Raw genomic sequence first — 27,103 nt, forward strand, 5'->3', positions numbered from 1 at the left:
TCTGGTTTATAAAATACCCCAAAGGCTGGCATTTGGGTAAGGGGAAAGAGCCTCCCCCCTGGCTCCACTGCAGCAGCCAAGCAGGCTTCTCCCCAAACAGCAGCTCATAAGCCACTCATCTCTCAGCATGTTTGCTCTGGAACATCTGCATAACCAGCCATGAACAGCTCACACTGCCAAATACATGGCTGGAGCTTGGAAGAGCAGCAGACTCCTGCTTCTTCAGCCTCTCTTTTCCCTGCCATCCCCTTTTCCAGCTCCCAGAAGGCAGAGCAAAGAAGCAGAAAGCCCGTGCTGGGAACAGACCTGGCACAGGCATTCACAGCCCAGAGGAACACAGTTTTGGATGGGACTGGTTCAAGGGATTTAGCATGCAGATCTGGACTGTGCAAGAAGCCCCCAGCTCAATTACAGCCCGTTCTGCCACAGTGCTGTGATTTATTCCTTGCAGAGTATCATCACCAGCCTTCAAGACTCGCTTGGGTGAGTCCAGCAACCCCTGCAGCCCATCTTGAGGAGGCTGGTGGCCTTGGCCTGCATGCTGGGCCAGCAGTGGTTTGTATTTCTCCAGGGCTCAGACAGCTTAACTCTGGGTTCAGTTCTGCAAAGCCAGTGAGATCACAGTCACAGAATCACAGACTCACAGAGCTGTAGGGGTTGGAAGGGACCTCCAAAGCCCCTGGGGTCCAACCCCCTGCCAAAGCAGGGTCCCTAGGACAGGGCACACAGGTTGGTGTCCAGATGGGGCTGGACTATCTCCAGGGAAGGAGACTCCACACCCCCTGGGCAGCCTGTCCCAGGGCTCCCTCACCCTCACTGGGGAAAAGTTCTTCCCCATGTTGGTGTGGAACTCCCTGTGCTCCAACTTGCAGCCATTGCCCCTTGTCCTGACCCTACAGACAACTAATGCTCCTTTGTGGGTGCAGCCAGGAGCATGGAGACTCCCAGTTCCCCAGCCCAGCTGGAGCACAGTTTCTCCTCCTAGCCCAGCTACCAGGCTGGACAACAACTCATCAGTTTCCCTCTCATCCCCATCCCACTACCTCTTATTCCAAAGAAACTGGCTGCAACACAACCTGGTTTCTTGCTTGCTGTGCCCTCCATATCAGTCTCACCTTCTCCAGTCCACTGCAAAAATAAATCTATTGTCACAGTGTGTGACCCCCCAAGCTTATTTGATCAGGGCAACCTGATCTAGTGGAGGGTGTCCCTGCTCGTGGCAGGGGTTTGGAACTACATGATCTTTGAGGTCCCTTCCAACTCAAAACCCTTCTCTGATTCTATGATTACCCCAAAGCCATGCTGAGATCATCTCCTGCATGCCAGAGCCAATGGACACATGGCAAGTACTGCAGCAGCAACAGGGAGAGTCCAGCTGTGCCCTCTGGGGCTGTTCAGTAGATGGTACATGAGCAGAACGAGCACCTTTAGTCCTGACAGTCACCAAACAACATAAACTCATTTCCACACCTCAGGAAAACCATCACACTGCAAGTCTTCCAAGCTTGGACTTCAGTAGAGGTCAGCAGCAGAACATGTACCCATAGTCCTCAGGAAAATCCCTGTGGACTTAGGAAGCCACCAACCTGCAGACTGGGCGATCCCTCAGCCTGGGCAGCACATCCCAGCCAGGACAGAGCTCACCGGTGGCTTCACAGATTTACAGCCCTCAGGAAGCTTGCAACAGCAGGGCTATGCTGCTATTGATACCCTGCTAGAGCAAGGACATCCATTCAGTGAAAATAGGTGGCATGAGAGGCCTCCACAGCCAATCTACTGAGTGATCACATCTCCTGCCCCTGGGAGTGAATTACCAGTAGGTTTCCAAAGCCCCAGGTTGAGAATCAGAATGTTTCTGTACTCCTGCTGTATTCAGGCTCTTCAGGACTGTTCCTGGGGTTCCTGCTTGATCCCATTTTCTCTGAAGCTCTTTTTTTAGCTTTGGCTTCCTGGTTAAATATTAGCAGAACACCTCCAACACAGCAGTGCACAAAGAACAAGGAGCCTGCCAGGTGGGTGCGGTTTATTCCACCTTTTGTTCTTTTGAAAAGCTGTTCAGAAGTTATAAAAATACCAAAGATCAAGAGGAGAACTGTGACAACCTCCAAAAGGTCTGATCTTTCTAACAAGAAGGGCTGTGTGTTCAGTATGAAGCTCCAGGTCCAGGAAAGATGCACGTGTGGGAGCACACGGTGGTTCGCCAAGGCTGGGGCAGAGCTGGGATCAACAGGGTTTACTTCCCCTTTCCAAAAAGCAGGGAGGAAACAAAAGACTGAAGAAATTACCCAGTAGGTCAGAAGATGAGGCAGTTTTCTCAGTCCCTGGGAGTCACTGAGAACAATCCCACCCAAATGGGTCCATTTCTCCCATAGGTGCACTCGCTGCTCCAGTCACACCCACCCATGAACTGTGCACAGCCCTGAGAGACCCCTGTGAGCAGAGTCTGGTTGGTCCTTCTGGTTCCTCTGGCACCTGCCCACATCCCCACAAGGGACCAAGCTCCGGTCACCAGAGGCTGATGTATGTGTGCTGGTGACAAGCAGAATCTAGGAGCCCTAAACCCTTGAGGTGAAGTTTCTTAGTACTGTTTAAACACCTCACCTAGATGGGTAACAGTGCTCTCCCTCTGGCTCTCCTCAAGATACACAAACTGTTACACTGGGCACACTTCAGGCTTGCTTAACTCTGGTTCCACACCTGGCACCACAGGATGGTTAGGTAGAGACCCCAGCCCTGCTGAGGACATCCCAAGTCTGAGACTTTCAGACCCCCATAAATAAAAGGCCTGGAACACCACTCTTCCTTCAGCTTGTCTGATTCCATCCTGACAGTACTCAGACCTTCAGCCTACACAGGCTTCATGCACAGCCTCACACTATGTCATAGAATCATAGAATCCCAGAGTGGTCTGGGTTGGAAGGGACCCCAAGGATCACAGAGCTCCAACCCCCTGCCACAGGCAGGGACACCAACCTCCAGGCCTGGAGCTACACAAGGTTGCCCAGGGCCCCATCCAACCTGGTCTTGAACACCCCCAGGGACGGGGCACCCACCCCCTCTCTGGGCAGCCTGTTCCAGCCCCTCACCACTCTCTCTGGAAAGATCTTCCCCCTAATATCTCATCTAACCCTCCCTTCCTTCAGCTTCACTCCATCCCCCTGGTCCTGCCAGTGTCTGCCCCTTGACAAAGCTGATTCCCCTGGTGTCCCATCAGCAGAAGCATTTTTGCTGGTGAGAGATGTTGCAGAAATGGAGCAGCAGCCCCAGTGTTATTCACCCAAAGAGAAGGAGGTTCCAACAGTGATGTTCCTGTAGAAACACCCTGCAAAGACTCAGTAACGCCCCAAGACTCTGAACCCCTGTTTGAGCAGGAAGCAGGGAAGGAAGGCTGAGGTACTGGTGTTAAGGACATGCTGGGGGATGCTGGAAGCGCTGCCTTTCCCAGGTCAGCCCCAAGAGATCACACAGGAAGAGCTGCTCTTTGCCATGCCAGATTCACCATCCCCATTGAGCCACAGATCTGCTGCTTGCTGAGCAGTGCTCCTGTCCATACTCCCAGACCTCCAAACCCAATGGTTATTCCAGGACACACCCCTGAGCTGAGCCAGGATTCCTGCCAAGCACCTTGGCTCTGGGCTCCAAACAGCTCAAGAGCTTTTCTTGGGAGCTTGCTGTCAAAGGCAGCAGCCCCAGCGTACCGTGGCTGCGTGTGCCTTAGACTTGGGGACAAAGAGAAAATGCTGAACTCCTTTGTGTAGCCTTCTCCTGCCATCAGTACATAAGCCCTACCTGTGGGGTTCCAAATCCAGTCACCCTGACACACACAAACATCACCCAGCTTGATGAACAAGCTCCAAATCCCAGCTCAGCCCTGAAGTGACTATTAATTAATACTTTTCCATCTCCTTCAAGCAGTAAAGCACAGGAGCTCACCTCAACGTTACCCTGACACCTACTCCTGATGCAGCACCTCCACCCACTGCTGTGTTCTCACCTCGTAGGAGGAAGAGAAACCAAGTGACATCAAAAATAAAGGCATAGAACACACATTACCTTTGCCCATGGGCAGAACATCTAGCATCTGATCATCATCTTCATCTGAAGACACCAAGCAGTTAACCAACAAATCACCCAGCAGCAACCGTGGCAAGAGATGAAGAAATTGATGAAGTTTCTATTCAGGGTCAGTGCCTTGTGTCTCTGTTCCCCCTGGCATTGCCAGGGCCAGTGCAGCACCCATGCAAGCAGAGCCCAGCGTGCTGGCACGCTCTGGCCCCTTCTGCAGCAGCGGGCTGTGTAATGCATCAACAGATGGCTGGGCCAGGAGTGGATGTGAGCTCCACTTCCACACGTCCCCATGGAAACTATCTACAACTATTGACTTTTGCTTGCTCTGCAAGCAGAGGGCAACGCTCTGCTGGCAGCCCTGGGAGGGGGAGAGGAGTGTTGACAGCTCATGGCAGACCCCGGCCAAGGCAGATCCTGAGCAAGGCAGAGCCCAGCCAGGGCAGACCCCAGCCAAGGCAGACCCCAGCCAAGGCAGACCCCAGCCAAGGCAGATCCTGACCAAGGCAGACCCTGGCCAAGGCAGATCCTGACCAAGGCAGACCCCAACCAAAGCAGATCCTGACCAAGGCAGACCCTGGCCAAGGCAGATCCTGACCAAAGCAGACCCCAACCAAAGCAGATCCTGACCAAGGAAGAGCCCAGCCAAGGCTGATCCTGACCAAGGCAGACCCCAACCAAGGCACAGCCCAGCCAGGGCAGACCCCAGCCAAAGCAGATCCTGACCAAGGCAGACCCCAGCCAGGGCAGATCCTGACCAAGGCAAACCCCAGCCAGGGCAGACCCTGACCAAGGCAGAGCCCAGCCAGGGCAGATCCTGACCAAGGCAGAGCCCAGCCAGGGCAGATCCTGACCAAGGAAGAGCCCAGCCAAGGCAGATTCTGACCAAGGCAGACCCCGGGCAAGGCAGACCCCAGCCAGAGCAGACCCCAGCCAAGGCAGACCCCAGCCAGGGCAGACCCCAGCCAGGGCAGACCCCGGCCAAGGCAGACCCCAGCCAGGGCAGACCCCAGGCAAGGCAGACCCCAGCCTGGGCAGTGCCTGCACTGGGACTGTGCTGAGCACTGGTGTCTCCCACACACTCGCTGCAGGTGCCCGTCAGCCCTGGCACAGCGGTTGGGAGGACGTGCCCTGCGTTAGCTCTGCCAGCTCGGCTGGGTGAGGGGCCTCTCTGCCAGCTGGGCTGGTGCCAGGGCAGCAACTCCACTCCTCCAAATTCCAGTGCTGGGGCTGCTTTCTGCTCTGCCCACCCGGCCTTAACACTTCCACTGCCGCTCCTCTCCCACACCCAGCACAGCATCATCCCTCTCGCTGGTCCAGAGGATCCAGAAGGGTGGAAAAGAGTGTGATGAACCCACCAGAGAACTCCAGAGGAACTCAGCATCAGCCAGAGGCATCGCCCAAACACAAGAATGGCACCAGGACCTTCTGAGTTACAGACTTAGATGGTGATACTTGTGACTGTGGGCAGGTTGCTGCAGGCTGTGTGTGTCCCTGCATCCTTGTTTCTAAGGTTGAAGTATTTCCCTGTCCTCAACATGAGGGAGCAGACTTGCTGATGCCACCTGCCCGGCCCGTTCTTCCCAGGCTGCAACCCTTTACCTGGTGTGGACAGACTCCTCTGTGCATCCCCTCCTCAGGTGAAGAGCTCAGAGCCTCACAGAGGTACCTCAGAAGACCCCAGGTTTGTTCTCTTTCCCCTGGGACCCACAGCTTCTTCATCCCACAAATCACTTCAGAAAACCAAGTACCTTCTCATGGATCCACGTGCAACATGTGCTTCACCGACTACAAAGGACCGAGCTTCCCTCTAGCCTGTGATGGGTTGTGAAACCCCATTCTCCCACAGAAGCAGCTGGATCTCCTCTGCAGGGCCTCTGTTGATGGAGGATCTCCTTCATCCCACCGCCCTGGCTGAGGGCAGGTGGCCCTGGAAGCCACAATCATTAACCAACCTCTTATCTCTTCCTTCTTTCTTCTCAGTGATTTTTATCACAGTCTCATATTTCCCCCTCAATGTTTTGCCCTGATCCTTAGTAGCAGCACCCCCATTTGTCTGTTCCCCTCTCTCACTCTCTTCCTCCCTGGACACGATTTAAAGTCACTAAGGAGCAATCCTCATTCTTAGGTTGATCTCAAGTGTTGATGTTCTGTACTGCTTACAATGGAGAGGGACTCTCCAAAGTGCCTTTCCAAATCTCTGCTCCGTGTGTCACTGACCTGAGAGCAGGATTGTTTCTGTTCTGGTGAAGAGCCTGGAAAACTCATGCTGCTCACAGACTTCCCAAGAAGCAGGAGGTTTAGAGAAAGTAAAACCCATGCAGAAAGTTTTTCAAAGGTGTTGGACTGCTTTGGGCTGGAATGGAGTTAAATCCCTGTGATCACAGCTCACAAGGTGCTGGGCTTTGGATCTGTGACCCAGACACTGTCCACACCACCCCCAGGCTTCAGCTGCTGCTGAGCTGGGCTGGCAGAGTCTCCTCTGGTTCCCAGCCAGGGGCTGGGGGTGCACAAGGTGCTGGGAGGGGGCACGGCCGGCAGCACCCAGCCCAAGTGCCCAGAGGGATGTTCCACCCGCCCAGCGTCCTGCTCAGCACCGGCAGCCGGGCAGGGAGGAGGCAGAGGGGCACCGGGAGGGCGGCGTTTCCCTTCCCCAGCCCCGCTCCACGGCCCCGCGGTGCTGGGACAGCCCAAGGCCGCCTGGCCCGGGGCCTGGGGAAGGGATTCCTGGGCTTGTGCTGCCTGTCTGCAGCCTCTGCTTTACCTCTGGGTCTGGCTGCATCCCACCCCCCCAGTTCTGTCCCTTCTACCCCTGTGATTCCCTGTCCTGTCCTGCTGGGAGGGGGAGTGAGGAGCTGGGGGTCTCAGCTGCCCACCAGGACTATCCCACTTCTTCTCCCTTGGTGGGTGCTGGATGTGCTGACCTGCTGCCTAGTGATGACAGGGTGCTGACAGCACCCTCCAGTTCCTATTTGCACACAGCTCTGTTTAAACCCATTTTCCCCTTCTTGTTGTCCCCTTGTAGGTTTTTCTCTTCAAACACCCCCTGAATCTCCCTTTCTTTCTCCAACCATCCTGTTTCAAGGCAGGAACAAGTCCCTCCATGGCTCCTCTCTCACGGTGCTGGAGCCAAGCACTCCCCAAACTGGACCCTGCCTCTGTCTACTGCCATTTGTCCCTGACCCCACATGCAAGATGGAATATGACTGACATCTGTGGTGCTGGAAATTGGGGAGATCAAAATGCTGGTTTCTCCCCACCTATTGTAAGATTTTCTTGGTCTTCTCTGCCAAGCACCTGGGCTTTTCTACCCCTGCTATTCCCTGTCCTGTCCTGCTGGGAGGGGGAGTGAGGAGCTGGGGGGGTCTCAGCTGCCCACCAGGACTATCCCACAACAGCTGACCTATATATTTTCCCCCTTCAATCTCTGTTTCCTCCCAATTTACATTTCTACCTAATGCTGGAGTGCACAGACTTGTACACTGGACCACAACTGAATCCAAAGCTTGAAGCTCTCAGCTTGAGAATAACCAGCTCCCTCCTGCTCTGTATCTACCACAGTGTCAGCTGAGTCACTACATGACTCGAAGGAGAAGCATGCAGGCCTGGCAGATGTGGGTAACTCCTTCCCAACACACCTGCAGGGCCTTATGCTGACAAAACCCACCCTGTGCACAACACCTATCAACAGAGAAACACCCTTCTCCTCTGTGCCACCCCAGTTCTTAAACTCTGCCCCCTCCGTGCAACAGGAAATCCCAAACCTTTGCAGTAAATTTGGGTCTGATGCCCCACGCCACCTTCACACAGCTGCTTGATGTAGATGCCCTGTGATAGATTAGTATTTCTCACTATTCCTCTAGGATGACTGCTTGGCTTGACAAGAACAGACACTGCAAAGAGCTGAAACAAGAAAATCAGCTCAAAAAAAAGCTGATTTCTAAATCTCTGGAATGAACCCTCAGGTCAGGAGCCCTCCTGTGCCAGGGACTGCACAAACCATCATGACCAGTTTGCCCTATGAGCAAAGCTCAATGCTCCCACCAAGCACATGGGCTAATAGGAATTCCACTATTAAGAGGTATGGAAAAATACCTCAGATGCTGAACATGAAGTGTGATGGGGAGGATTCCTGCCCAAGAGACAGCCCTGGGAGTGCCCCGTGGCACACTGCACCCTCACAGAACCCCCAACTGCTAGACAGCCACAGGGACTTGCCTTCCCCAGCTGCTGCCAGGCTGGTGTGGAGAAGCTGAGGATGCATGGGATGAGCTGTGCCACGTTTCACCATGCTCTGTAAGCCCAGCAGAGCCAACCTGCAGCCCCAGCTCACTGGCTGACACGAAGCAGAGGAACAGGACCCACCACATACATAGGCACCCCCAGAGCTACATTTCCCCCATGGTGTGTGTTTACTTGACCCCCCCAGCTCTGAGCTGTGCTGCATCAAGAGAGGAGCTTCAGGAGATGCCTGGGATCCCACAGCCATCTGGCCTCCGGCTGCAGCGGGCTCTCCCAGCCGGCCACCCCACAGACAGCACATCCTGACAGCGATGCAATTACCAACCTGGCTGTCTGACCTCCCCTTCCTCCCTTCACACACATGTGCCCTCCTGAAAGCTCCCCTCTGCCTGGCTGGCTGGGCCCCAGCTCCACCAGCACCCTGCCCAGCTGCCCTATCTAAGCAAACACTGGTGGGAGCCGAGGGGATGTGCCTGGGAGAAGCCCTGCACTCCTCCACCTCTGCTGGCAAGCAGCAGAAGGGACAGATTAGAGCTGAATGAAGTTACCAGCGTTAAATAAACATGCCCCTTTGAAGTTCTGCTTCCCTTGAACATGAGCTCATGTCCCAGGCCTCTCTTTGCTCAGCCCCAGGAAGCCACCCATCTCAATGGAGTTAACTCTTCATGGGGCTTCCTGGCTCCCCCAGGCATCTCACCCCCTGGTACCATCAGCTCAGGGCATCAGTGCGTGAGCAGAGCACAGTATGACCCTGGATAGCACTGACCTCCTCTCTATCTCCTTGGCTCTCCCCAATTTAAGGGGAATTCTCACCAGGAAAGAGAGCCTCCACAGCTCCAGAGTGTGGTCCCATGGGTGCCAGGCTGGCAAACTGGGAAGCTTTACTGGAGCTGAAGGAAAGGGGAATCCCTCTGCAGTGAAGGAACCTCCAACCCTGCTGAGAGCAGCACTCTTGGGTCCTGAGAGGACCATGCTCAGCACTCCTCCAAAGCAGGGCTGAGGAGTAAGGGAACAAGGGAGAAACTTAATTACAGATGAAGAAAGTTCCCAACACTCCCTTCTTCTGGGTTAATCCCACAAAGGAAAGGTTGGAAAGTCTGGGGCAGAACAGGGAGGGGGAAGCCACAGAGAGGAAAGTAAAATACCACAAGGACAAGGCTGGTCCTGACTTTACAGCACTTTTGTATGGTTCATGCAGCCTCTGCCAACCCCTGCTCTTGGCTCCAGTGCTTGAAAATCCCATCAAGGAGAGCAGAGATCTGCCTGAGAGCAAGAGCTGCCACTGCCTGGGAGAGAAGAGATGTGACATTCAGGGTTCACTAGTTCTGTACATGAGTGGGAGCTGCAGAGCTGAAGCCAGGGGTGCCAAGGCGAGAGGGAGAGCCTGTCACTGCTGCCTGCCAAGGGAGGATGCAAACACTTCACAAGAGAGCTCCAAGTCACCATGGTGTCACCCCCATGATGGGGTGTTATTGCTGGATGCTCACACACAGCTTCAGCCCCTGGCACAGGGAGGCTGGAGAGGAGCAGAGCAGCCTGCACCTGGTGCCACGGGTCAGATGGGGGTTCCCACTTCTCCTTCCAGACACAGTTTACTACCAGGAAAGCTCCCAATTAACACAAACATGTCTTTTAGTCACTCATGCAGTACCTAAGAAACACTTTGGAGACCCTGGGTAAGAGCTCACTCTAGGCAAGAGACCCTGTCTTCAGGGCACTGCTGGAGAGGTCAGCCACTGACCAGGAGGTCCCCAGCAACTCTGAGGAGGCTGCAGGGTGACAGCAGCCAGGACACAAACAGTAAGAAGAGAGGGAGGGCTGAGAACAGCCAGGCCCAACACAGAAATCCAAATAAACAGCAGGAGTGCCTTTGGGTTCCCAACCATAACTGCAATCATCTCGAGCCCAGGGGAGCCCACAGCTTGGCTGGCACACAGGCCATGCTCAGCCTCTCACCAGCCCTGCAGCACAGACACAGCAATGGCTCACAGCAAGGGATGGCAGGAAAGCACCAGCTTCAGGGGTTACCACAGGCTGACCCCAGCTTTTCAAGAGGAACAGTCTCATCAGAGAAAGGACTTTCCTAACTCATCCTTCAGCTCCAGTACAGAGATTGTCCTTCTGCTTCTCCTTTCATTGACAGGCATGGGCTGGACTTGCCAGCCATCCAACACCAGGGGATGACAGCTCCCTGGTCCAAAACATGACTGCAATGCCAGCAAGCTAGAGACACACCTGCACCTCTCAACAGCCAAAGCTCAGACCTCTGCAAGGCAGCAAGTTCCCCAGTACCATTCCTAACCAACAACCATGGTTGTAGGAACAAGGCAAGTACAACCTGATCCAGACCTGCTCTTCCCATGTTCACAGCAGAGATGCCAGCATAAGGCAAAGCAAGAGAACTCACAGGCATTTGTAATCTCATTAGTCCTTTATATCCACAAATAACCCAGCCCCTGGGAAAAAGCCCCCAGGAATGTGTGTTCCAGGGACACGATCAAAATTCCAAGGAAATTCCTGAAGAGGAGCAGACCTCAGCAGCTATACAGCACGACCATCCCTCCAGAGACCCACCAGCCTGTCCATCTTTACAGATGTCTGTTCCTTAGCAGCCTGACACCAGGCAGTCACACTGCTAACAGGTATGATCATCTGTACCTTTACCACGCATGCAGCAGCGTAAGAAAGCCAGACAGGGCAGCCAGGTGTCCTTGCTGCTAGCCTCTGCCTGCTTTGCTGTTCTTTGAGAGCTGAGTGGAGGAGGAAGACAGCTAAGCAACAACATGGGCCTTACCTTTTGTTCCAGGGGGCTGCAGATTATCTCCAGTCAGCGAGCACCAGCCTACGGGAAAGATGTCCCGGGAATCATATCGGCACCAGTAATCGAAGGCACCTCTCCAGCCATCAAATGTTATCAGGACCTCAGAACCTCTCACCTCCCCAATGGTGGCCGGGCAGATGAAGTGAGGGTTCTTCCTGTCCACTGCCTCCAGCTTCATACCTGTCTTGAAGAAGTTTTGGGATGGAGATGGTGGTTCCTACAAGAAGAAGTTGAAAACGGGCTCAAAGAGGATACGCCGGTGACTCCCCAAACCTGGGGTGCCCCCTTCATCAGCAAACTCACCTCCATGAGCTGATGAAGAAGGAAGCTAGAGGACTGGATCTGAACCCCAAATGGTGAGCCTGTGCTGGCCCAGCTATGTAACCATGTGCCCTTTGTCAAGGGACAGTGAAGTCCACTACTGGCTGCTCTGCCTCACCTGGCTGCTGGACCAAACCCAGACAGCACCCTGGTCACACTGCACCCTGGGACAGCTCCTGTCCTGCAACATGAGCAGAAAATAAAGCTCCAAAGGGAAGAGCCTCAGTAGGATACTCTCTCCTCATGTCTCAGAATGATTCTTCACCACCTCTCTGACTATACTGTGGGTGTGTGAACACACACTGTGGTATCAGACTTGCAGTGCTGCCTGACAGCAGCATTTGCACTCCTTCCAAGCTCTAGGACACTGAATAGTTACAGAGAGAGCTGCTGAGTTCCACACACTGCATTCCTGACTTAGGGGCTCCTTGACAAGACATCTCTCAAGCCCAAGGCATTTTCTTAGTAGACCTCTGCTACATCCCAGCACTGCTAGGACACAGCAGCAGAGCATATGGGTATGTCCTAAAGTGGCAACCCAGTGGCAGAGCTGGGCAATGTTCATGTCCTGTGGGATCAGCAGAGGGCACACCAGACCCCAGCTGTGATTTTGGGGCTCTGCAGTAGAGGGGACACAGCAGAAGGATGTCTTTGCAAACAACACAGTAAAATACCTTGTGAAAAATCCGGACAGGAGCCATCTCTGCTCCATTCAGAGTCTTCAGGAGGAACATGGGCCAAGAGGAGGCATTCAGCCTAAAGCCTGCAGAGAGAGAACCAGAGCTGGAGACTTAAAGGCTGTAGAGGCCACTGGATCTGGCAGCACATCTGATGCAAGCCTTATGGAAGGCACACACTGTGATCCCACACTATCCTCCTCCTCGTGCTGCAGAGTCAGGTTTGACCTTTTCCAGATACTCTGAGTGCAAAACATTCTGTGGTTGAAAAGAAACATCTGGAAATGGCTGTTTGACTGCAACATTCACTGATCATAACAAAAGTCTGTACACTGAGCATGCAGGCAGAGCACTCTGTGCAGTGCTAGTGCTGGCAGCTTCAGTGAGCCTACTACAGGGGAGACGTGAATCAGCAAGGGCATGCTCAGACTATGAAACTTCTTCCTCAAAAGGGAACCTCAGCTTCTGGGTGGCCTCTTCCACCTTATAGAGTGAACAGCAGGCAAGCTAACCTGAAGAAATAAAGAGGCTGTGACTTGGCTAGGAAAGAGATTTAACCACTCCAGGAAAGGATGGCAGGTTTTGGCTCAACACCATCTGTGAGAAGAAGGGGAGAAATAACAGGAAAGGGATTACAGGAAGGGAAAAGAGACTTCCCATGCTCTGAGTTTATGGTACTGAGCAGGACTGCACAACCAACCATCTCCAGAGCTCCCTAAACACCATCTCTGCCAAATGTGCCCCTTCCCACACAGGCAGTTTCTGCTCTCAGCTGAACAGAGCGTTGCACTTTGTGCATCTGTGGTGTCTGGAGGGCAAGCTGGGGCCTGGAGGGAGAGCATCCCATGATGGTCAAAAGGGCAAAGTGTTACCAGGGTTGAAATGCCAGAAGACAGCCAGCTCAGTACAGGCCTCCCTGCCAGCCCTGCAACTGCCAAAGCAGCCTAGAAACAGCCTAGAAATGGAATGAGCTCACCACAGACCTCAGGAGATGGGAGAGCTGAGCTCTCAGGGGAGCAAAGATAACCCTGTGTCTGTGTAAAGAAGGGGAGCAGCAGCAGATCTGCACAAACAGAAAATGCTCCAAGGAGCACGAAAGATCTTTGCTGTGGTTTTGGGCCCTGGGGCTCTAAGGCAGAAAGGATAAGGGCAGAGCCTGCTGGTTGTTACCTGTCTGGGTACCTGTTTCCTGTCTGTATGCTGGGTGCAAGAGAACCACTCCTGTCTGGCCCAAGGTTAAGCAGGTGATGCAGATCACAGACTCACAAGAGCTGTAGGGGTTGGAAGGGATCTCCAGAGCCCATGGGGTCCAAACCCCTGCCAAAGCAGGGTCCCTAGGACAGGGCACACAGGTTGGTGTCCAGATGGGGCTGGAATCTCTCCAGAGAAGGAGACTCCACACCCCCTGGGCAGCCTGTCCGGGGGCTCCCTCACCCTCACTGGGGAAAAGTTCTTCCCCATGTTGGTGTGGAACTCCCTGTGCTCCAACTTGAGGCCATCACCCCTTGTCCTGTCCCCACAGACACTGAGAAGAGGCTGCCCATGTCCCCCTGTGTCCCACCCTTGAGATATTGAGAACCATTGATCAGATCCCCTCTCAGGCTTCTTTTCTCCAGGCTGAACAGCCCCAGTTCTTTCAGCCTGTCCCCACAGGGGACATCAGAGCTGGACATGCAGACTTCTTCCAGAGTATGAACGCTCTTCCCTGGCACATTAGAAATGAGTTATGCTCAACAACTTGGATTACATTTATTGCCATCTGCTGGCAAAACCCAGAGAGGCACAGGAGGAGCCCATCCCTGCCAGCCAGAGCAGGTACCTGCAGCAGAGCTGGAAGCTGCACCATGGACCAGGGTTTCAGAGATGTCTGCCAGTGGACAGCAGCATTAATGGCTGCAGCAGGGTTTGCCTGTAGCAGTTATGAAGGGAAAGGGTATAATTAGATTTGCACACACGTGGCTTTGTGGGGTGTCATGTGCCAAAACATGCACCTGCTGATGTTTCTTCCTTCTCCTGAAAGGTCAGTCCCAAGTGTCCCACTGCAACTCAGACTGTACTCCCACCTAAGCTCACAAATGGTGCTCCAGGAAGAAAAACCTGGATAAAAGTATTCCTAACTCAAGGTGTCCTACTGAAGGTTTCTTGTATCACTATGGATCAGTTAGATATTATTTGGGGATGAGCTAATTGAGGGAGAGATTTATGAAACACTTCAAAAATAATGAGTGGCAGAATGTAAAGGCAGCTTAATCTTGCTGCTTCATCAGGAAAGAACCAGCAGATGAGCTCATCCTCTGGCCAGTGCAGAAAAACAATAAATAAAAAGATGTGTGTGTGCTTAAGTGAAGACTGGAAGGAGTGTCTGACTGCCAAAGTTATTCATAAAGCTGTAGCCAAGCAAAATTAGGGCTCAGTGTTGAGTCCAGTCCTGTTTAATATCTTCATCAACGACTTGATGAGGGAACAGCATCCACCCTCAGCAAGTACCTGATGATCCAGAGCTGGGAGGGGTGGCTGACAGGCAGGACACTGCGCTGCCATCCAGAGAGACCTGGACAGGATGCAGAGCTGGGCAGGGAGAAACCAGATGGGGTTCAACAACAGCAAGTGGAGAGTCTGGCACCTGGGAAGGAATAACTGCTGGAATCAGGACAGGCTGGGGGTGACCTGCTGGAGAGGAGCTCAGTGGAGAAGGACCTGGGGGTGCTGGTGGGTGACAGGGTGGCCATGAGCCAGCAGTGTGCCCTGGGGGCTGAGAGAGACAATGGGATCCTGGGGGGCATCAGGAGGAGTGTGGGCAGCAGGTCACAGGAGGGGATCCTCCCCCTCTGCTCTGCCCTGGTCAGGCCCCACCTGCAGTGTTGTGTCCAGTTCTGGGCTCCCTGGGATAAAACAGACAGGGATCTCCTGGAGAGAGTCCAGAGGAGGGACAGAGATGATGAAGGGCCTGGAGCATCTCCCCTGTGAGGAAAGGCTGAGTGAGTTGGGGCTGTTCAGCCTGGAGAAAAGAAGACTAAGGGGGGACCTTATTAATGTTTATAAATATCTGAAGTATGGGACAAAGCGGGAAATGGGCAGCCCCTTTTCAGTGTCTGTGGGGACAGGACAAGGGGCAATGGCCTCAAGTTGGAGCACAGGGAGTTCCACACCAACACGGGGAAGAACTTTTCCCCAGTGAGGGTGAGGGAGCCCTGGGACAGGCTGCCCAGGGGGTGTGGAGTCTCCTTCTCTGGAGAGATTCCAGCCCCATCTGGACACCGACCTGTGTGCCCTGTCCTAGGGACCCTGCTCTGGCAGGGGGTTGGACCCCATGGGCTCTGGAGGTCCCTTCCAACCCCTGTGATTCTGTGACTCTATGATTGCAAGTGCCCCTTCACATGAGACAGGACTTAATTCACTGGGAACCTTTTCAGACACGATGTTTCCCCCTCAGATGGTCTCCAGCTAAGCAGCTATTGCCCCAAAGACACCTGGGCACAAATATCCTCAGACAGCATGAATGAAAATGTAAATGCTTTGGAAATCAGTGTCAGAATTAGCAGGGATACAGCAGATGCCTCAGCCCTAATTGCTCTCTTGGTTATTCTCTACAGGAAGATTTACAGATCCCCAGCAAAGCACCTCCACCCAGACAGCAGCAGAGGGGGAGTGCAGGGGAGGCACTGATGGATGGCAGCCGTTTCATGTCAAGCACACCTCAGAGATGACAAGCACTTGCCTAGAGCGATGGGCAACAGCCAGAGATCAAGCCACTGCTACAGCTGTGTGCCAGCACTGCCTGGCCCACTGTGTGGGGGTTCCCAGAAAAAAAGAACCTGGATTCACTCTGTGCTTATCCAGGCAATCATCCAGGAAAGGCCATCACAGTCACTTTACCTTCAACCCTACTGCCCATGCTCCTGGGTCACAAGGACTTCAGGGTCCCCTTTGATTGCTTGTGTGTCCCCTTGGAATCAGAGTGGTTCTGGCATTCTTGCAAACAAATGTGTGGAAAATGTGCTTTTACTTTGAGGTCCCCAGGGGGAGTTTCAGAAGGTGTAAGAGCATGGTCAGTGAATGCTAATCCCGAGCTCAAGCTGCAGAGAGTGCAAGCAGCTCACCTAGGAGCACAGACCTCTTACACCTACACTCTGAAGCACCTCCTGATCCACACCACGATGTTCATGTGGAAATACAGACCTGGGGTGGGACACAGCCCAAGCTAAAAAGTCTACATCACGCTGTAGGCAGGGGCTGTCCGCAGTCTCTGTCCCAAGAACAGAAACACAAAATGCCTAGGGTAAATCCCCACAGACAAGGCAGGTACTGGCTGGGCAGCAGAACTTCAGCTCACCTAGTGGAGGCTGCAGCATCCCTCCATTCTTCTCACAGTTCCCTATGGGCTGGATCTCAGCAGAGTCCACCAGGCGCCAGAAGTCGTTCTTGTTGTCGCTGCCATCGAGGCGCAGGCGAAGGCGTGCTCCTGTCAGGCCCACCACGGTGGCAATGCAGGTGGAGGTGGTGTTCCTGGGGTCCTGGGCTTCTAGTTTCATACTGATCTTGAATTCGTTTGCAGGTGGAGTGTATGACTGCAAAGAGAAGGACAGGAATCGGAATCAATGCACCAGCTCAGTCAGAAAGCTTAAGCCCTAAGAGCATCAAAAACTGACTCTGCCAAAGGCTGACAGCATCCTCCAAGCACAGGATGGGAGCAGACACCACAGAGCAGCTAAGGAAGTCCTGTGAGCCCTGGCAGATCTGAAACCCAGACCAATGTCTTTCAGTACTGCATCTTCTAGACAATGAGACCTACACTCTTCTCTTAGCTCTCACCTCAGGAGAATCACCCATCCGATCCTAGACCCAAAAAGATACTCCACCATGCTGCTGCCCCTGTCCAGGCCCAGGGGTGCCATGCCAATTCACTCCTGCATCCCCTCAACTCACCTCTGTGCTCAAGCACCCAATGCCTGGGGCAGTGCTATTCAATTCACAAAGATCTGGTGAGTTCTAACAAAAATCCCCTTGCTGGGTGGGATCCACCAAAAACTGGATCACAGCCCACTAAGAACATCTTATCTAAGGCCCTGTATTCAGCAGAGAGAAAGAACATTCTTGTGTCCCCATCCATGCACATCCCCTAACATTTACAGTGCCTGAATGTATCTTTTTTTAAATCTTTGCTTCAGCAAAGAGTTTTATTAAGTCTCCAATATCCTTAAGCATCTTCCTTGCCAGAAAAAGGGGTCTAATCCAGGCACAGAACTCCTGGGTCAACAATGGACCAGCACCCTTGGCCTTTCTTGTTTTCATTCACCCTCTTACCTGCTTGAAGCAATGGGCAGGAGCTGGGATGGCACATGTCTCTTTCAGGTATTTCTCCCAGGTGAAGTGACCTGAGAAAAGGATTCAGATAGGAACCGATGAGCAAACACCTCAGAAGAAGAGAGGGCTGGACTGCTGATGCCAGCAGTTCTTCACTTCTCACAGAGGAGGTGCTCACAGGCAACATGTTTTCATCAAGCTCCTCTGATGTTTGTGACCACAGATTTACAACCACAGCTGACAGGCAGAACAAAGCACGGTGCTGCCTACGGCATCTTCCTGCCCTGCGCTGCTGAGGAGGGTCTGTGAGGAGAGAGGATAACAACCTACAACTTAATAGAAACCACCCAGCACAGATGGGAATCCACAGAGTCTTCCAGGCAACTGCCCCTTAAGAATTATTTGTTAAACACATTGCTAAGTCTGGGGATTAAGAACAGTCACTGTGGGATAAAAGTGAGTGAAATCCACTGCACTGTGCTGATTTCATGGGTCCCCCACAGTGGGATCCAGTCCACTCGAGCCAGAACCTCGAAGCAGGTCTCAGTCCATCCTCAGTAATTAGTCATTAGGTCAGCAATTAATTCCCTGAAGCAGACCTGGAGCCCATAGCTTGGGCAGGATGGAAGCAGGAACCCTCCACACAGGGATTTGCTGAACCCCACAGCCCCATGCTGCCTGGTGCTGCAGGGGGAAGCGGGCCCTTCCCCACATACAGCAGGAAGGGCAAAAGCAACGTGCCATCCAGGGAAACCTGTTATTAAATGAGGAATTAAAAGCTCTTGTGATCTGAGCAAACCATGACTTCTGCCATTTAAACTGAGCAGCTGGGAAAGGATCCTTCCAGCACCACGTTACTTGTATTCATCTGAACGGCTCCCAGGAGACTGCTGTGTGCAAGTCATTTCAAGAGCATCGGTGGCAGCACAATTAAAGAGTCAGCTACCGCTTCCCCTATTGATGTCAAGTTTTGAATCAGCCTATTTTCAAAACAAAAGCTAGGCTGAGAGGCAGGGCTGTTGCTGCAGTGCACCCCACACCTCTGAACGTCCTGGCATTAAGGTCAGCACACGCTACGCCGGTTCTGCCTCGTGCACAGAGCAGCCTCAAGGGCTGGAAAATCTTCTAGTTTCAAACACAGAGATGCTGCTTTCTTGGTGCCTCCTGTGCAGGTGACTAGCACACTGTTAAACACAGTGGAAATGAAATGAAAAACGTAGTTTCACTGCCACACTGGCTGGCTGTAGGTCTGTTTGCAGATAGAGAGCAGCTCTCCCTTCCTGAAGTACATATTCCCACCCCCTGGCATACTCTTTTTTTCCTCTGATGGTATCACACTGGGGTGGATGAAGGAATTCAGTGATCCACTGCAACAGGGCTCTCACAGAACCAGAATTATTTTGCTTAATTGAAGATATAGTTTGCAGAATGTCAGTGACACCCTTTGTGTGGATAATGCACAATAAATCACAGAGTCACAGAACCACAGGGGTTGGAAGGGACCTCCAGAGCCCAGGGGGTCCAACCCCCTGCCAAAGCAGGGTCCCTAGGACAGGTCACACAGGTCGGTGTCCAGATGGGGCTGGAATCTCTCCAGAGAAGGAGACTCCACAGCCCCTGGGCAGCCTGTCCCAGGGCTCCCTCACCCTCACTGGGGAAAAGTTCTTCCCCATGTTGCTGTGGAACTTCCTATGCTCCAACTTGCAGCCATTGCCCCTTGTCCTGTCTCCACAGACACTGAAAAGGGGCTGCCCATTTCCCCCTGCATCCCATGCTTAAGATATTCATAAACATTAATAAGTTCCCCCCTTAGTCTTCTTCTCTCCAGGCTGAACAGCCCCAGCTCACTCAGCCTTTCCTCACAGGGGAGATGCTCCAGGCCCTTCATCATCTCCGTAACCCCTCTGGACTCTCTCCAGGAAATCCCTGTCTTTTTTATCCCAGGGAGCCCAGAACTGGACACAACACTCCAGGTGGGGCCTGACCAGGGCAGAGCAGAGGGGGAGGATCCCCTCCTGTGACCTGCTGGCCACACACCTCTTGATGCCCCCCAGGATCCCATTGGCTAAGAGAGCAAATGGGATCCTGGGGTGCAAATACCCAGCCGAAGCACAGCCAGGCAAGCCTGGCATGGAAGCACCTTGCTGCATCCCAGCCCTCAATTCTGGCTGCTGCTCTGAGCTCATCTCACACTGGGGTGGCCCTTCAGAGGCCCTTGTCCATGGGGCACAGAGGATGCTCACTGGTGCCAGCAGCAGGGCCAGGAGTGCAAACCTCAGCCTCAGGGCCTGGGCAAGTATCTGGAGAGTTTTATTTAAAAAAAAAAACCTCTCCCCTCAGCTGGTTTCAATCCCTCCCTGTTAGAGTAGTCATGGTTTTAATCCTTCCACTTTTCGCTCAGTGCGAGCCGAGCGCGGCTGCTGTGCTCCCTGCAGCAGCTCCTACCGCAGCCCAGCTCCACGCCGTGCGATCCCAGCAGGGGCTGTACATCTCAGAGACAGCTGTGTGCCTCTAAAAATAGTGCCTGGACATGGAACTTATTTGAGATTAATGGTGCAGCCTGTTGGGACCCAACCGCCACGCGAAGCAGCACACACAGCACTGGAGCTGCAGCTACTTACAGCTCTGGTGATTCACTTTGCAAAGCAGGAGCAGCAGAAAGACTGCTCTCAACTTCTAGAAAACATCACAATCACCAGGTTGGAAAAGACCTTTAAGATCATCAAGTCCAACCATTCCCATCCTAAGCTAAACCAGATCCCTGAGCACCTCATCTCCCCTCTGTTAAACACACCCAGGGGGGTGACTCAGCCCCCTCCCTGGGCAGCCTGTGCCACAGCCCCACAACTCTGCCAGGGAAGAACTTTTCCCTCCCATCTGCTCTGCCCCTGCCCTGGCACAGCTTGAGCCCATTGCCCCTTGTCCCATCTCCTGTCCCCTGGCTGAAGAGACCATCGCCCACCTCTCTGCACCCTCCTTTCAGGTAGTTTCAGGTGGTGATAAGGTCAGATAGAGCAGAATTTACCTTCCCTTTCCTGCTCACTATCAGCCAGTTCTTTACATAAAGGTGGCACAAGAAGGACAATTAAATTCTGCACTTCTTTTTCAGGATTACTCTCAAACTGGGACAGAAACTGCACATGGTATTTGGAGGCTGCCACTGCTGCCATAGCACGAGATGATGCACAAGATGCATAAGAGGATGCACAAGAGGATGCCCTGCACACGATGCACAAGAGGATGCCCTGCAGAGGATGCAGGGAATGGTTTTTAACTCATTCAGGAATAGCATTTGTCTCACAACACAATGCTTTTCAAGCAGGAATTTCAAAGCACACTTAAGCAAATATGATCAGCTTCAACTGCAGGAAGAACCTGAAGAAAATGCCCTAACACAGAAGCTGAGGGGTTCCTGCAAAGGGAGAGCTGTCAGTACCATGGGGAAAGCAGAAGGCACCTACAGGTTTTTTAATTGGGAAGCAGAGAACAAGCCCCGAGCTCTGTACTTGAGAAGAGCACATGTGGCTGAAGATGGGTACACCAATCTTGCCTCTCTCAACCTTAGCTGCCCTGGGCCAGACCCAAATCCTGCTCACCATCCCCAGTCCCATTGCACAGGTCTGCCTGGAGCCCCCCAGCCCCACTGCCAGCTGATGGCATGTTACAGGCTCCTGCCGCACCGCGGGTGTACGGCCAGAGGGACACGCTGAGCAGAGTGTCTTGGTTGTCTTCTTGTCAGCACAGATTATCCTGCATTTTATATTCTCTCAATATTCTTATTCATATTAATAAACTGGGGGCTTTCCTGTGGAGGGACAGGACGTTTTAGTCTGTAAGACACTTGTTTATCTGCCTGGGACAGGTAACACTGGGGGATGTTTTCCAAGCGTTGGTCCAAACACCCTGGTGCCTTTCCTCCAGTGCCCAGGGTATCGCTCTGCTCCATAAAAATCAGCACTTGAGCAGGTCCTACAGTATCCCTTTCAGTACTGATGGAGCAAGTGTGTCCCAGCACAGATCTGACTGTGGGGACTGAAATCCTCTCTCACCCCAAAACACAAAGGGGAACACTCACCCCCAACTTCCAGTACTATATATGCAGTGTTCCACCAGCCCTAAACCCACCTCTATTCTGCCTGGTCTCTGCCTTCTCTTTCACCCCCCATCCTGCTCCCACAGAACGGGAGGATAATCGTTCAAATGGACCCTGTTCCTCTGTATAACATCCATCAGATCTTCTTTACAGGAGAACCCAGAGAAGGACACTTAACAAGAAACACCACGTTTTCATAATTACATCTGTGAGCTAAACCAAAGCCAAGGCTTGTAAAACTATACAACCCCTGGTAACTCAGCTGTGAAAATGCCTACTGAGGGTGACTGTCTATCACTTCTGTTTGCCTTTGGAAAGCTCCTTACCATGTGCTTGTGCCAAAGGGAGATATTACTTGCAGGCAGAGTGTCAGATTTGGGCTCTGATGTCTTAACCTTTGAAAATATTTACTACAAACAAAACACTCCACACACCCAAGGGGTCAAGCTACAGTAGTTGTGAACAATGCAACTCTGCACCCTTGTGTTTGGATTCTCATCATGTTGCATTTAATGTTGATCTTTTGTCCAGAATGTAAATGAAGATGGAGTTTCTGTTTATATCTTTAATCGAAGTCTGTTTTGGGCCCCATTAGCATTTCAGCTCCCGAGGGGTCATCAATCCAACTGAAACGATACATGTGCATTTCAGGTCACATCTGTGAAGGAGAACGTGCCCTACTCAGATCAAGGCATCCCATTAAAGTCTGCAGCCCATATGTGTGTCTGCTAACGAGCATCAAGGCAGCACATGAAAGCTGCAGGGTCTGAGCCAGCTCTGTATGAAAATGAGCAGAGTCTCGTCTCTGCTCGCAGATCCAGAGGCAACAGTGGCCTTACCCCACGTCTGAGCACAGCCTCCCAAGGGGTCAGCTCTCCCACCACCATAGCAGAGCTCCTCCAGGTCCTGCCCATTATAACTTCCAGGCACTCTGCTCAGCCATCAGTCTGGCTGCACGTTCTCCACCAGCACCAGCTCCATCAATGACATGATCCCGCTTGCTTGCGGTCTCACACCACGGTGCTGTCTGCTTTGCTTCGTCTCAGGGGTGTCCTAATTCAGTGTTAGTTTGGAACAGAAACCCTCTTGGGCTGGACTATGGGGTGCTTGATGACAGAAAGGTGCTGCAGTTTCACTTCCCTCGCTGTGTGCCCCAGCAGTGACAGATCCATTCAATCCTGCCCGATTTACACACACTCAGCCCCACAGAGTCACAGAATCACAGGGGCTGGAAGGGACCTCCAGAGCCCATGGGGTCCAACCCCCTGCCAAAGCAGAGTCCCTAGGACAGAGCACACAGGTCGGTGTCCAGATGGGGCTGGAATCTCTCCAGAGAAGGAGACTCCACACCCCCTGGGCAGCCTGTCCCAGGGCTCCCTCACCCTCACTGGGGAAAAGTTCTTCCCCATGTTGGTGTGGAACTCCCTGTGCTCCAACTTGCAGCCATTGCCCCTTGTCCTGTCCCCACAGACACTGAAAAGGTGCTGCTCATTTCCCCTGTGTCCCACACTTGAGATATTTATAAGCCCTGTGCTCACCCTGGTGACTTTGCAGTTGGTTTTCACTGTGGTCAGCATTAAATACATGAGGACTGTCCCAAACCGTTCTTCATCTGTAAATTAACCTCACACTGCTGTTTCCCACATCCAAGTGACTCAAAAGGCTTTTATGGAAAAAACCCATCATCAACCACAGACTGGAGAAGGGAGCTCTCTTACCTTGGTACTGGGAGGGAGACTCTGACAGGCGGCTGTACTTGTGCTTTTTACCATCTTTCCAGTCTATGGCTGAGACAAGAAATAAAGCATTTGTGTCAGCAAAGGAAACCAGCAAGAGCACTCTTCAACAACATCTGCTCATGTCCCCTGTTTTACAGGCATGTCCAAGGAAAGAAGTGACCTCCCTGTCATCACCCCAGGTAACATGGAGGATTTGATCTATGGAGTGTGCTCCCTTCCTCCACACAGCTCAGAAGAAGACCTGACAGGAGGTACCTGCATGTGCATCAGCAAGCAGCAATGCAAACAGCAGCAAACTGCTAGAGCTTCATCACTTCAACTGTGTGAAGAGGTGGTGAGGCTTGAGAGCAGCAAACACAAAAGCCACTAGAAATGGCTCAGGTAGATCTCGTACGCTGAGAAGTGGAGCCTGAACTGCTCCTTGTTTACCAACTCAGGTCACTGCAGCTGGTCTTGCTCACACAAAGAGCCCTGACCCTCCTTGGTGATGGGGAGAGGACTTCTCCCAGAGTCTGCACAACTGCCCTTTGCACTGGGTTACCCTTGTGGGTCCCACACAGCTGGTAGGAGAGCACCAGAAAGCAGCACCAGCTCTGTAGAACATCTCATCTGAGTGGTGTGTGCTCATGACAGCTCTATAGGGCAGTAAGAACAAGAAGTGGGGGATACTCATCCCTGCCTCTAGCCACCTCCAGTCTGCCAGAGCAGCGTGGCACAGCAGAGCATGCCCTGAGTGAGATCCCCCACCTGCTGCTGCCTGACCAACACAGCTCTGGGGTGCTGCTGCAGTCCAGCTCCTGTCTTTTAGAAAGCCTTTTTATGGCTACTGTAAACAACAGTTTGGCAGTGCTCTGTGAAACGTGCCTTGCCCCCAACAAAAAGAAGTTCCTTATGAAAGGAATAAAAAAGAAAACAGAAGTTTTGAAGTCTCCTGACAAGTAGCTGAAAGAGGCACGTCATGAGCTGCTGCTAGAGTGACCTGGTGATTCCTAAGATGTCTGAAAGTGCTTTTGGACCATTACTTTTGCAATCTTCTCTTCTTGACGTGTTCTCTTCAATACAATGGACAAGAGGACCACATGTAGGTTTTAGCCCTTAAAGGAACACTAGAGTCTGGCATCATTAGACACGGACCAAAGAGCCTCCTTGGAGAGACACAAACAAATGACAAAGCTGGTGGGGCACCTTTCCTACCAATTTATTCCCACCAAGGACAGTATTCTGCCACCTCCTTAAGAAAGCAATAATAAAGGACATAAAGTATTTAAGTGAGAAGCAGAAGAGCCCCCCCCCCCAATGAGTATTGCTCCTCTCAGTGTTTCAGGAGGGCTCTCTAATAGCATCTGTGTACTCAGAGTACCCTCTCACCACACTGCAGGTGAAGTTCCATTTTACTGTTAACCTTTAACATGTAAAAATCATCATTAAGCAGCAGAGGGGGAAAGAAATACACAGGAATTTCTGCAGGCAAATTAAAAAAAGAGAGAGAAAAGAGGAAAAGTTCAATGCATTATTAACAAAGCAGGTAAGTAGGACAGGAACCCACGTGTGCACGATGCAGGAGCTGCTTCAGCAACCTCCAGCACGGCATTTGCAGCTCAGGTCACACAGCCATGCTGGCTGGAGGTGCCCTGCTCCATGAGGACAAGCTGTGTGAGAGGCTAAACTCAGCCAGCCCGGTCCATGGCCACGCTGCTGACTAATCAACCTGCCTCTTTTATTACCAAGCCCTCCAGCTGCCTCACAGCAGGCTCTCCCCATTCCCTGCTTTCCTTCATTTATTTTCACTTCATTAAAGGACAAGCAGTGTTAGGAAGAGGATAATGCTGCTGTAAGATGAACCACCAGAGAAGCAAAGGAGACATTTAAAAAAAATCAAGGGAGAAGAGAAATTGAGCATAGAATCTCCTGCAATAAACCCTGTGAGCACATAGCAGATGTGAACAAAGAACTGCAGAGGATGCTCCATCCTCTCTGCTTCTCCCTTCCCCCATCCTCCACAGCACACGCGATGAGATCACTCCAGACAAACGCACATGCATGGCACAACACTAAAGGAAATCAATATTTTTGTTAAGCACATGAAGCCCAAGCAGCTCAGCTGTGGGCAGCCTGCTTCACTTCACCCTTTGCCCCAGGACAAGCAGGAGGTGGGCAGCAGGCACACGGTCACCCCGAGCACCGCGGTGGCTGCTTCGGGTAACGGGACGAGAGGCTCGGGCAGCAAGAGGTAAGTGTCTGTAACAGATTTCATCTCCACAAGGTAGGCTGGTCTTTGGTTTCATGCCTCATTAGAAGGGGAAGGCTTGTGCCAGCAGAGAAGCAGTTTGCCTCATGCTGGGAGCACTCGCAGATGGTGCGTGCCACAGGCTCCCCGGAGCACCCTCGCTGCCTGACACTGTGCCCCGCGAGCTGCAGGGTGCATCCAGCATGGGACTCGCCCTCTGCCCATCCTGGGGGTGCACTGATGCCAGAGAAACAGATGACATTCTTCTGAGTGTCATTTGTTCCCCACACTCCCATCCCATTGCCAGTCTCCTGAGGGTGCTGTGCTCCGTCCTTCTGTCTGCAACAAATCACTGCTGGGCCTCTGACTGCCCAGCATCACTGCTCACCTTTTTGAGGGCCTGGTTTCCGCATTCTATCACCCACTGCTGTCCTTAGCCTGGGACTGGCTCACTCTTAAGATAGCTGGAGATGTCTAGGACAAAAGAAATAAACATGAGAAAATTGCCCCATTCTGGAGCACAGAGTCATCTGCAACATTAACTCATCACACAGCAGGGAGAAAAGAAATGCTCTTTCACCCTGGGTTGCACAGAACATCTCCTACTGAACACAGGCAATTCCTTTCAAGCCTCCTAAAACTCTTAAGTCCTTCTCCAATACGTGGACAACTTCAGTGGGAGCAGCATAAATAAGTGAGAGGAGCATATGCCAGCCTGTGCTAACTCTGCAGCGGGTCCTGAGTGTGTGTGTGGAAGGGGGGCTGCTCTTGCTCACTAACAAAGGGAGGCAGAGCTGCAATTTATGAAAGAAAACACATGGAAACATAACATTAACTCTGGCAAAGCAGCACTGCAATCCCCAGCTCGCCACTTGCAATTCAAATTGCTCACAGCAGATCTGGGTAATAAGGATGAGAAATTGGACAATGACCCAGGAAATATTTTTGCCATTAGTACAGCAAGGAATGGCCAAGCTGAGCTGCATGGGGTTTTTTTTTCTTGGTTGGAGGAAATCTGGCTGGACTGTCCTCAAAAGAAGGAAAAGCACTCACATTCTTGTTATAAGGAAGTGTGACTGAAAATCAGAGCTCTGGGAGATGCATCCCAGACACATACACAGAGACCAGTCTCCCCACACTGCTGGTGTCCCAGGGCAGTGCCCCCTGCACGCACCCAGCCTTGCCAAGCCCTGACAGAAAATAGCTAAAGGAAGGGCTGAGCTGCAAGCAAGCCCTGAGGAAAGCTAGTAAAGGCATGTTTTGACACTACACTAACTAAGGAAAGATTAATTGTGTCAATACAGCTCCATTTCATTCACAGTGGGGCAGTCAGGCTGGAGGACGTCAGAGGAAGCCGTCCCAGGACGCAGCGCTGAGTTTCTGCTCAAAGGCTTATTTACAGATCCAACCTGGCCAGAAGTTTTGATTTTAAAAACCAGGCTTTTTCCAAACCTGAGAGAACAAAGAGTTTAATTTTCTATAAAAGCACTACAAACTACACAGTGGTCTCTTCTTGCCCCTCTCATAAATGGTGTGTGTGTTTGTGCATGTGAAAGCAGTGGTTTCTTTTCCTTTTATAGCAGAAGGTGATCCACATGCAAAAAGCTTATTTAC

The 27,103-nt window shown here is 52.4% G+C and overlaps 1 protein-coding gene across 1 annotated transcript in view; it reads right to left on the reverse strand.

Moving 5' to 3' along the window:
* The window catches only part of SCMH1 (Scm polycomb group protein homolog 1), a 76,619-nt gene that overhangs the window by 30,982 nt on the left and 18,534 nt on the right, over positions 1–27,103 (reverse strand). The window contains exons 3-8 of the mRNA XM_084274325.1: positions 25,878–25,963; positions 23,242–23,310; positions 17,431–17,501; positions 16,460–16,694; positions 12,124–12,212; positions 11,102–11,345 (exon numbers count right to left, since the gene is read on the reverse strand). Coding sequence (XP_084130451.1) covers positions 11,102–11,345; positions 12,124–12,212; positions 16,460–16,694; positions 17,431–17,501; positions 23,242–23,310; positions 25,878–25,902 — 733 coding nt within the window. The 5' untranslated portion in view covers positions 25,903–25,963. The remainder of the gene's footprint in view (positions 1–11,101; positions 11,346–12,123; positions 12,213–16,459; positions 16,695–17,430; positions 17,502–23,241; positions 23,311–25,877; positions 25,964–27,103) is intronic.

This window comes from Gallinula chloropus, assembly GCF_964237585.1.
Source record: "Gallinula chloropus genome assembly, chromosome: 22".
Lineage (NCBI taxonomy): Eukaryota > Metazoa > Chordata > Aves > Gruiformes > Rallidae > Gallinula > Gallinula chloropus.